The sequence below is a fragment of the Pholcus phalangioides genome, unplaced genomic scaffold (genome assembly GCF_987345545.1).
Source record: "Pholcus phalangioides strain wild (caught in Gottingen) unplaced genomic scaffold, Ppha-v1.0 ptg000015l_1, whole genome shotgun sequence".
Taxonomy (NCBI): domain Eukaryota; kingdom Metazoa; phylum Arthropoda; class Arachnida; order Araneae; family Pholcidae; genus Pholcus; species Pholcus phalangioides.
The window spans coordinates 33,827,686-33,839,509 of NW_028301608.1; the positions used below are offsets into that span (position 1 = coordinate 33,827,686).

At 35.6% G+C, this 11,824-nt stretch overlaps 1 protein-coding gene across 1 annotated transcript; it reads right to left on the bottom strand.

Moving 5' to 3' along the window:
- Window positions 1-512: 512 nt before the first annotated feature.
- Window positions 513-10,703, bottom strand: LOC149075850 (uncharacterized). Its single transcript, XM_089243373.1, has 11 exons — window positions 10,433-10,703; window positions 9,756-9,809; window positions 8,196-8,264; window positions 8,035-8,067; window positions 7,804-7,857; window positions 7,608-7,676; window positions 7,371-7,403; window positions 5,785-5,838; window positions 4,334-4,402; window positions 2,554-2,583; window positions 513-785 (listed from the first exon to the last, which is right to left on the bottom strand). Exons 1-11 carry the CDS (start codon window positions 10,499-10,501, stop codon window positions 717-719), a joined length of 603 nt encoding a protein of 200 aa, XP_089099499.1. The 5' UTR covers window positions 10,502-10,703; the 3' UTR covers window positions 513-716.
- Window positions 10,704-11,824: the final 1,121 nt, after the last annotated feature.

An 11,824-nucleotide genomic window follows, 5' to 3' on the forward strand; every position in this document is an offset into this window, starting at 1 on the left:
GAAGAATAACTAGCTACTTTTATATAAAGAAATTTATTTCAAATTCCATTTCTGGTGATCCAGAGCCAGACAAGTAAGAAAAGCCAAATTTTTATTTCGCCTTTATTTGACCGTTCGAGAAAAATTACTGGGTGGGGGCACCAAAATGTACGCTTAATCCCTTGTGAAAGAATACATTCATTCTTCTGGTATTACTTTTCCAGGTCCTGCCTGTTCCTTCAAGTTTTGTCAACATCTTTATCGTCAAAGTATGGCTCAAAAGCGTTGTATCATGTCAGGTGCGTTTTTACTGTTGGAAATGCTTAAAATTTTTTTGTCCAGCTAAAGCCCAAGCCACTGCCCCTCGCAACCTGCCACCCCTATACAGGAAGGGGGGACAGGATCATTCAGAGTAACTCATGGGAAATTTTTTGAATGAATGAATATGATTCTTTAATTATGTGGATGAAACAAAATAGAATATATTTCCCTATTTTGAAAAAACAGAGAGAGAGAGAGAAATCAGAGCACCATTTAACGAACATCAACCTTTATTTGATGAAACTTTTTCTTCATTATGAATTTTATTTTTCTATAAAACATAGAAACACTGATGCTTCAGAGTTTCTCCATTTTGTGTAATTCAGAACAAAAAGTTGTTTTGTTTTTCACAAAGCGTTAGTGAACAATGCAATGATGTACATATATATATATGGGCGTGACATGAATAGGTTTCATCATTCGTTGTCTCCATCGTAATCATCAAGTACAATCGGTTCTGACCACAGAGTTTTTCCTGAACGTTTCTGTGTCAAAAAAAAAAAAAGAAAACTATAATGAAACAATTGCACTTTGGTCCTCACTCATTCATTACTAATTTTTATTTTTGAAATTGTGCTTTTTGAGAGGCTGCATGTCTTGCATGCATACCAATGTTTTCCAAGATGAGCATAATAGGGTTATCCACACAAAAAAAACTATAATTCGAAACGGGGCCTAATTTTCAATGAGAAAATCAAGATAAAGGTGTTTAATTTTTAACAAATACAAAGGCCACAACAGACAAATTGTCCAACGGGGTGGCTAAAAAAAAGATGCCCATAGAAAATATTGGATGTCACATATAAAGAAAATACAACCACCCAATATAAGAGCATATATCATAAAAAAAAAACTAATAATTAATAATGTATAATACACAGGGCCGTCTTAAGAGCATCATGGGCACCCGGGTCAAATGATTTTTCTGAGGCCCTACCAGACAAGTTTTCGGAAATCTCAACCAGATCTCATTTTTTGAGGGCCTATTTCTCTTGAGGCCCCCGGGCCGTGCCCGGGTGGGCCCATGCCTTAAGATGGTACTGATAATACACTGCCTGTGTATTAACACAGTATGATAACACAAAGTAGATAGCTTCTTGACTCCTCCAATCATAAGCATCATATTTCTTTTTAAACGTGTCAGTTGTGTTGGAATTCACGTCCCCCGGAAGTAAACTCTTCCATTAACAACCCTATTAAGCCCCGTTTACATGTGCAATATTGTGGTAGCATGGGGAGTTCTAGCACCCGCTTGACGACTTTTTCCCCTTGTAGGGAAAGAAATGGGGAGCGGGAATTGCTCCTTCTTTGGGGAGTGTAACCTTCCTTCCCCTATAATCATTTGCGCGGTGAATTAAACCGGCCGACTCCCGTGACCTCTGACGACATCTGAGAAGTGGGGTTAAAACGCCGGTCCATGTAAACAGGTTTTGGTGAAATTCCTTGAAGTGTTTTTTAAACACGCTTTTTCCATTTCTCATGTAAACTGGACTATATAGGGAAAAACTCCCTGAGACACCACAACCTGGAATTGTCCCTTACTAAACGATGGTGCCCCCTTGTGGAAATAGTTGATTAACGGGCATTAATAACTCATCCATCCTATCCATCTCGCAAAAGCGGGAGAAGGTCTCGCAAAAAAAGCGGAAGAAGGACTTTGGGAGAACGCGAAGAGAACCGAGCAATCTAGTGAATTTTTTGAACACCGCTAAACAATGTTCACAAAATCTATAAGCCGCTCGTCAAATTAGTATCAATGTCATAAGTACTTTAATATGGGCAGGTACATTAAAGTTCAACTAAAATCTTTTCTAAATTTCGTAAGCGCATGCCATGTGTTGAATGTGTAAAAAATTTATCAAATCCGTCATAACATTTTGACCAGAATTTTTTGCGAGTCTTGCGCAATTTTCGAATTGAAATCGAAAAAAACTTATTTATCTCCTGCCAATACAAGCTCTAATTCGTTTCCTCCTTATTGCGCAAAGGCCTCATTACGTATTATACTACACTATAAACTGTAGTTACAGTGTCTATACCGTTTCGATTTGTCATCTTTCACAAATTGCGAGGAATTGAATGAATTTTGTTCTCGAACCAAAGATTCATCTTAAACCTCTAGTTTTTTTAAAGATTTGAGCCGTTGTTTTCTATATAAAACATGAATGTAGAAAATAAAATATGAATATGTGCATATTTGTAGTAATAGTAATAATTGCATAATCATCGAAAAAATAACAACCCACGTCTTACCGAAAGGCAAGTTTCCTTCATTTCTTTAACCTGAAAAACAAAACAAGAAAATGGAACATAATAAAATTCATTAAATTTCATAATTATAGGAGACTAGCTGATACCCGGGGACGTTGCCCGCCCCGTAAAAAATGTATATATGCATAGCTTATTAATTATTTCTTAATTAAAAAAAATTCTGCATCAAGTAAGAAAAAATTACTTTTATTTTTAAATATTTTATTAGAAACCTCAGGCAATCGCTTGTGGATACACAATATTTTTTGTTTTCCCATCTGGTGTGTAGATATACAAATTTTTGGGATTACCAACTCGCGAACAGGCGACGAAAAGCTATGCGTGAGAAATGCAGGGCTCAAGTAGGGTGATACCTGCCACTGCTAACGACTGGCCTTGCGCTTTGTTGATTGTCATGGCAAAAGCTAAATGAATCGGGAACTGTAATCGCTTGAAAGTGAATGGCATTTCTTCAGTGATAACTGTGATACGTGGAATGAAGACGTCTTCTCCTTTGGCACTTGATTGATCTTGTTCACACTGTGATTTTTCCGTGCCAGAATCGATCTCTCACAAAGCCACGCATGGTTTCGGTGATTTTGTTGAATGTTTGGGAAGACTTTGTCTCCTAGTTCTTGAACTGAGTTTAACAACTGGTAAAATCCATTTGGGAACGTAATCAGTCCGATGCTTGCGTCTACGGGAATTCTCCCATTGCCAAATTTGATCAACTAATGTGAAAATGATAGTAGTGCTGAGTCATTTTGCAGTTGTTTTTTAACTTCGTGTCAGAGTGTTGATAATTTGAGGCAAGTTCATCAGCTGGCGTTGAACATTTTTATTCTCAGTTTTGTCGTCGTAGTTGTTGTTCTCTGTTGTTAGAATTGGCGTACGCAAGGAAGGGGGGTTTGGGGGTCAAACCCTCCCCCCCCCCCCGAGCCAAGATTATAGTGTTATTTTGCAGGAAAAAAATAACCCCCACTTAGAAGGGAAAAAAATCTGAAAACTCTTCAAGAAAATTCTGCGTACGCCTATGGTTGTTAGTGACGTCATATGTCCAGCTTGTGCGGCAAATATTATTCACGCCTTTTAAGAATTTTTTAAATTGAAACTATACCCCTCTACAATGGGCGGTTGATGAGATAAAGGCCGCATTAGCACTTACTACTTACCCTATATATAGGCTAGCCATAATACCCGGCGCTTCCCGAGTTTTCTTCAATTACTGGAAGGATTGGAAAAGTGACAAACCATTATAAAGGAATAAACTGTTATAATGGCAGCATTAAAGATGCGACAAACCATTGTAAAGGCATGAAACGCGTTGTTGGGAACCACCGTAACCAAAGTAAACGTTCCGGAAGTGATTGTTGAGGCCCCAAAATCATTGTTGCCCGACAGTTTTCCACCCATTTCGGGCATTTGCCCAGCTCTGACAAACTTTTAAAGTAGCCTACAGTTCGTTCCCGGTCCTATTTGGTATATATGCAAAATCTGGCGATGATCGGTCTAAAACTGTAGATTTGTATAAATAACATGCATACAGAGGCATACATACGTTCACATTTATATATAAGATATCTTTCACGATATTAAATTTTTGTAACATTATAATTCCATAAAGCATGGAGTAATTAGGAATTATTACATGCTTTTTTTATCTCACTCATACGTCTCTCTCATTTGAATTTCATAATTATTCATAGTAGCTTCGACCAACTTATATAAATTGAACTAAATGAGAGGCAGGTTATGTGCCTTGTATCAGAGCAAAATTGCTTACTTCTTCGCATGTGGGATTATCGGGTAACGCATATTGATTTACGCAGTTCTGACATTCTTCAATATCTTGCTAAAAAGGAGAAAAAAGTTTTTATGAATGATTTCATTTAAGTAATGCACGACCAACACACAAAAATTAAATACTCGCTTTCTTTACATTATCAGTTTTAAAATCAATGGGAATCATGGTCCGTCATGTCAGAATCCCATAACTATGTAGAAGAGCCTTTCGTATTATGAATCTCATTACGTAGAATGAATAATACCCGCTGCTTAGGAGCAGATCAAGTATTACATCAGCAAATTTTTAGCCAGTTTTGACCCCTTGCCCCCCCCCCTTTGTCAGCAAAATTTCGTCATCAGCTCTGCCCCTCTAAATCCTAACGCACATTGGTGGGATCAGAGACGTACACGGGGGGGGGGGGGGGCATGGGGGGACGTGCTTCCTCCCACGATCGAAAATTTATTTTTTTTAATGCAAAAAAAAATTTTTTTTAATTTGAAATTTCGGAAGACTTCTATATGTTATTTTAATCAATTTCTATTAATTTTCAATGTTATTTGAAGGCTATGAACTCAAAATTTATCTTTAATAAATCGATTGCGACCCACCCTGTAAGCCATATAATGATAAATCACATAAAGGCCCTTGGCCCGCGGACCAAATATGGCCCAGGGGGTTATCTGATGTGGCCTGCCCTCCTCAAACCTAATTTTGTAAAAATGAACTAAACGGCACATTTACAGATCGCTTGTGTCCCGCAGTACAATTCCAGAACATTTAAGCGGCCCGTGGCACATTTTCAGATCACTTAAATGACCCTGGACACAGTTCCAGAACACTTAAGCGCTCCGTGACACATTTAGAGATCCCTTGAGTGACATGTAACGCAGTCTTAGAGCACTTAAAGTGGCCCCCAGTGCGGTTCTACATCACTCAAGTTACCCGCGGCACATTCTCAGATTATTTAAGTGATCCGCGGCATATAATTATGGATCACTTGAGTGATGCGCGGCACAGTTCCAGAACATTTAAGCTGCTCATACACGTTTCCAGATCACTTGCATCCGCGAAACATTTAGAGATCACTAAAGTGGCTCTGTAGGGCACTTAACAATGGGGGGGGGGAGATGTTACTTCAAGTGCCCACAAACTATCGAAAGGTTTTTCTCGTTTTTGGCGCACCGAGTAAGATGTCATTAAGAATATTCCATATTTTTATAAAGGGTGGTTGATGACGTAAGCATCATCCAAACCCCCTCCCCCCCTTGTCATCAAAAGTCAGTAAATCGGAAATCCCCTCCCCTCCATCGATGATGACGTAATACTTGAACGGCCCCTTATGAAAAAATGTTTTCAGAAAGAGAAAACAAAAGTGTATCTCATCCACACCGAGCAAATGGGGTACGGTACTAGAGTTAATAAATAGATCGAAGAAAACTCATATTTACCTTATTTTCGTAAATTTTTCCACACTTCTTCTTTGCCTTGAATTTGTTATTTTGCTGTAATTATAAAGAGGGTATCGGAAAAGAGTCATTTACTACATTACAATACCATTATTCAAGGATGATGTCACTTTCCGCTACCCATACGAAGCTTCAACAGCCGGCGAAGATGAATTCAGGAAAGAAAGGAAATTCAACTGCCCTTAAGAAGAATCGAACCCGGATCCTCTCACTTGCAGGCCGAGCACCCTAGAACCTCAGTCTTTCCTTAGAGCTTGTGTGCGCTGAAGTTAGGCCTGAGATAGGTCCGACCGTTCATGTATAGTCTCATTCAGAGCACATGAGCTCTAAGGAAAGGTTATGTTCGTTGTCTTTGTAGTCTAGTGTGCAGGGGTTTCCAACGTAAAGTGTTGCGCAGATCCCTCGATAGTTGAAATGTTGTTCCGCAGAACCTTTGATGATAAGGTTGTTCTACGTAACTCCAACAAATATTTGAACATTTATTCAATAATAATAATAATGTCCCTACTGCCGTCTAAAAAAAGAAAATTGAAAGACGGCATTACTTCTTTCAAGCTCGGCTCTCAAGAGCCGAGCTATAATCACACAGCAAGCGATCGTAATTCGATTCTTTCACGTCAGACAGTACGAAGACAAATATTGTTCACTTTAAATTAATAGACACGGTATATTGCTTTTTACGGTGATTAGGCTACACCAATGAAAAAAAAAAATCGGAAGAAAAAGCTGAAATTTTATTTCCATTTAAATAATAATTAAAAATAATAATTTGCTACATTACAGTATTTCAGTTTATTTTATAAGAATATTTGAGAAGCTTATTTTCAAAAGAGAACATTTTCACATTCACTAAATTTACGGTAGAAGTAAACAGCGTATTCATCCGGAATGAAGTGCTTTACAAAAGTGAAAAACCACCACTGGCTGTACCAGCTGGTGGCATACAGGCGTAGTATAAGATTATTTAAATACTCTGTATTGAAACGAGAAAATTGAATGAAAAAATGAATTTCGAAAGTGAATTTAAAAAAATGGAAATGTTCTTTTTTAAAATAAGCTTCTCAGTTTTCGAAACGAGTGATTTTCTCAGATTAACTTCATGCTAGGTTCAAATGTAAGCATTCGTGATTTTTTCACACATTTATTTTGAAACCTAATAATCCCTGCAGCTTTGTTCATGGGCTTCAAGACAAATTTAAGTTTTTATGTACAGTGAAAGCTCGATACAACGATACTCTGTGGATCAAGAAAAAATATCGCTGTGAAGGGATTATCGTTATATCGAGAGACAGCATTATTTTACCTGAAGTCAAATTCATGCCGTGCTTCTGGCATCTTTTCCGAATGGCAAATGTTAGTCCCCCCACCCCAAAAAAAAATATGCTTTCATGTATTTATTCATTGTATGGAGAGAAGTTTAACAGCAGACTATAGGCCATTCCAAAAAAGATTTGAAAAAAATATCATTGTAGAAAGATTTATCGTTACATCGAGTATCGTTCTACCGTGGTTTCACTGCAATATTAATGAGATTAATTCGTTACATTAAAGAGTTATACTGTACTTACTTTAGGCAAACATGACTTTTTCATCTGCTTCATCTGAAGTGAGAAAATAAAAGCTATATATAGTATGGAGAAGTTATGAATGTTAATATACTCGGGTAGTTTTCTCACGAGAACGCGTGTGAAATGTTATTCCTACTTAAAAATGGTTTTTTATGCGTCTAAAATGTAACATTTTAGGTTAAAAAAAAGCAATGTGTTTTTGATGAATTCGAAAAATTAAATTACAGAATCGCTTACATCGTCTCTTGTTACATTCTTTGGTAGAGTATAATTATCTACGCACTCGTAGCATCCAAGTACTTCTTCCTGAATATACATAAGAAATGTATTGATATTGATATACAATATAATATGCATTAATGAAGTAAAGTATAGATGCACGACTTTTCTTTAAACTAAATACATTATTTCTGCTTAAAAAAACAACACCTACTTGTTTATCAGTCATTTCCTCGCATCTGCCTTTCATCCATTCCTTTGGATTTTTCTGGAAAAGAAATAAACACGTTAAGTTTAAAAAAATAATAATTCACCACGCAAATCAAGAAGAAAGAAATCATGGATTAATTTATTCCGATACTTCTCATTGGAAACTGATTTTATTTACTGTGATCTGGAAACAAGAAAACTTAAAAGATTTATGTAACCAGTATTTGTGACTTACTTTTGGTACACATTTTCGTATCATTCGCCTGATCTGGGTGAAAAAAACGAGGGGAAACAATATAATGAACAAATTTTTATTTTAAAAAAATGGTTAATTTTATGTTTAAATGATTATTTGTTGGGAAAAATTAAATTAACAGTGAAAAATCTTGAACGTACCTCATTTTTGTTCGGATTCTCAGGAAGCCTGAAGCTTTCTATGCATTCCCGACATTTCACCAGCTCTGTCTAGAAAATTGACGAAAGGAAATATTACACGCGTGACTGGATTCGCATGTATATTTATCATTCAATATGGTTTCAATGAACTTGAAGACTATCAAAATAACTTATATTGCATGTATAAGTTATTTTATAAAATAGTATTGCAATATAAATACATTTTTCCCCTCTCCTCCTATAAGAGAGTTCCATAAACCGTGGTATCCTTAGGACAGGCATTATTTTCATGCGGCGGGCTGAATTTTCTTGCTACCATTACGTTCTTGGTCTAGAAGTGTTCACAATTAGCAGAATGCACTGAGGTGCGTAAATATATTCTGAGTGATGTTTCTGATTTATTTGTGCTTTGTTTTTTCTATTTAGTGATTATCATAACTTTGTGAATCCTCTTGAAACTTTGATTAGTCAAAATCGTACGATAAATGAAAACAAAAAGTAGGTAATTATTCAATTTATAAGTTTACGATTATTAATTTGCTGTTTGAATTGTTTCTGTATGTTAATTAGGTAATTTTTTACTTAATAAAATGTAAGCATATTACATTTGACATTAGGGAATAGATGTCCAAATTTTGGTAATTTTAGAACTTTTTTTTCGTATTTTCTGACCTTTTTCGTTTGTTGTGACCTTCAAATCCAAAGTTAATCGTATACAAATGGCAGAAAAATATTGGAAGTGACTAAACAAAGAGGACAAACTTTGGTACCCTGCTACGAATTTGATAAAATAAAGTCCTGTACCCAAAAAAAACTAAAGGATTTCTTGTCAGACATTTATTTCTAGTCTATTCTCTATACAATTTTCACCTATACTTGTGTTTCAATAAAACGTTGTAAGTAAGTGAAGAATTTTCTATCTTTTACAGCTTCCCATCCCTCTATATTTGAAAAAAAGAGTAGCTTAAAACTTCACTTGTTATTATCATTTATTTATTTTTTATTTCACGTTCAATTTATTTTTTAATTAATTGTTAAAAGCTGTATAAAAATAAAATTTCTAGTTCGTTTAAACTTCAAAAGAACGCAAACAACTTTACTGAGAGAAAAACTAAAAACAAAATTGCTTTTAAGAGAAATTGAATAAATAACCATTTTTTTTCATTGTAAAAACTCCTCCTGTAAAATTTCTACAGGCTAGTATTGGGAAAACAATCAGACTACAGTACTAATATGGCTTTAAGAGTAGAAAAATATCTTGTCCTAGTTATACCCCGGAATGCGGAGTATAACTTTATATATAGGACAACAGAATTATATATATATCTCTATTTATTTTATTTAAAAAAAAAAATTAATAATCGGGCATAGTAAGCAAGATGAGGTTTGTAGCTATATTTTTCCTCAGAAATCATATTGTTAACAATCACTTTTCGGATTTTATATTCAAAATTGTACTAAAGTTACCCCAGTTTTACGGTATTTTTATTTGCAAAACAAAAGACACCATATGACGTTTATTAAACTAAATTCAGTTTTGAAAAATAATCAATAACTTACCTGGTTGTCTGTTTTCTTGTCACACTTGGATTTCGCGAAATCTCGAGAATATTCCTGTTAAAAAACTTTTTTAATGCACAGAAATGGAAGGTTTAAACCACAAAACTAAAAAAATACACATTCATCTAAGTAGTGTCAAGATATTTGTAACATTTCATGATTTGTCGATAATATTTCTTTATTCTAGAAATAAAGGGCACCATGTGCCAAAATTGAAATTTTACAGGAGAGCCGTTTAAAAATTATTTTTGGTATGGCTTTCTATGGAGCTCGCTTGTTTTACAAAGTGAATACCTCTGTTATTTATTAAAATAAGGCTTATTGTCATATCCTTATGAGTAGTGTAACGTAAGCATTGAAAATTAATAGCAGAGGGTTAATCCGGGCATAAACTTATTTCATTTTCAAACTTAACATTTTGTTGAACTCGATCAAGTCTTTTACGCTTCTTGAACTCCGTGTAGAACTTTCCCAAGCCAATGTTAGGCTGATAGAACTCAATATTACTTAGAAAAATAACATGTTTAGTATGTATCTAATCGCTGCTATTACATTCAATTGATTGTGAAATTTCAATTCCTCTTCTTTCTTCTAGAATATTTTAAAATGCATTGTTATTCTTTTAAGAACATTTAATGAAATAATTTCGGCTTTATACTTAAAAAAAACAAACTTACTGCAGCTAGTACTACACTACCGTAAGCTAAACAAACGATTCCATAAAAGTGAAGTCGCAACAACGCCATTATTGAAACTTTTAAAGAAGACGTACAGATGTTTTGCTGGTCCACCAGCTCCGTTAGATACCGACTGAACTATCACTGGCCAGAACGGAAAATCACTGTATTTATTTCAGGGTATTGTAAATATAGAGGTGAATAAAAAAAATAAGTGAAGTGCCCTGCAGGTTGCTGCTGAGCTGCGCGTGATACTTGTCAGTCGAAGAATAATACCAGTTTATAGAGGACAAAGAGATGATGATGATGGCGATACTTGTTCGGACTGGTTTTACCTGCGCATTACACGACGTGATTCTGATGAAACAAGGTGAATTTCTCATCATTCATCTATCTCCCTTTATATCTTTGTTCTACTTATTTATTCATTCATTCACTTGGTCAGAACCAGCCAGGCGGAAAACTAGGATGATCGGATATCTTTGTGTCCGAGATTATGCGTGATGCGAAACGGAAGAGACGTACATGTTTTTACTGATTTTTATTTTTTCCGAAGAAATCCCGGAAACATTGGAGTTTTCGGAAACGAAAAACTACAAAAGAATGTATGTATGTGTACGACATTGTTTAGTATAGTAGGTGAACCCCTTGTAGTATGAACCGTACTGGCGAGTAATTTTTGTTGGGGACATCATACATCGGTGTGTTTCCAAGTAGCTATTGAATTTTCCTTATTTTTTGGTTGAGTTAGAAAAATAAACTAAAGCATGATATTGTTCCTTTGAATGTTATGTGTAATGGTGAACTGAAAGTCAGATTGATTTTTCGCGTTGCTAAATTTTCCTCGTTCTGGACATGAATCCTGCACTGGCAATTGGTGCATCTGACAGAGACTTAAAATACCAAGTAGGGCAAAACTCGGTTTATATTAACTGCCTAACTAAATATTTTTTATCTTAGTCTTGGAGACCTTGAATACATGCTTTACACATGGTCTGAGTCAAGTCCTAATTCAAAGTCAAAATCTTTATATATACATACATATCCTCTTATTTTTTTTCTTTACAAAATTAAGCTGCTAATGAATTGGCACATGCCAGAATGTGTGGTCTGTGTGACATATCAACATACTTATTTTGTCATAGCTTTACTTATTTGGCCCACTGTAACTTCACCGCACATCGATTCCGGTCACATTGCCATACAACAATTTACTACCGCTAGAGATGAGTCGGAAATAAAGGCCTTCATGGTGATGGACTACCTGGATGGATCTTGCCTCGGCACCACTGGACACTTAAAATTACTTTCCCGCGCGAGGAATAGAACCAGGGGCCTTCTGGGTGAGAGCCAGATATCCTAATCACTAGACCACGTGGTCTTACTGCTGTC

What these genes read in the sequence shown, in the direction of transcription:
- LOC149075850 (XM_089243373.1), bottom strand. Translation starts at nt 10,501, where the DNA reads ATGGCGTTGTTGCGACTTCACTTTTATGGAATCGTTTGTTTAGCTTAC. An exon ending in AGGAAATGACTGATAAACAA is followed by an intron (nt 7,677 to 7,803) that starts GTAGGTGTTGTT and finishes ATGTATATTCAG; the next exon opens with GAAGAAGTACTTGGATGCTA. An exon ending in AGAATGTAACAAGAGACGAT is followed by an intron (nt 7,404 to 7,607) that starts GTAAGCGATTCT and finishes TTCTCACTTCAG; the next exon opens with ATGAAGCAGATGAAAAAGTC.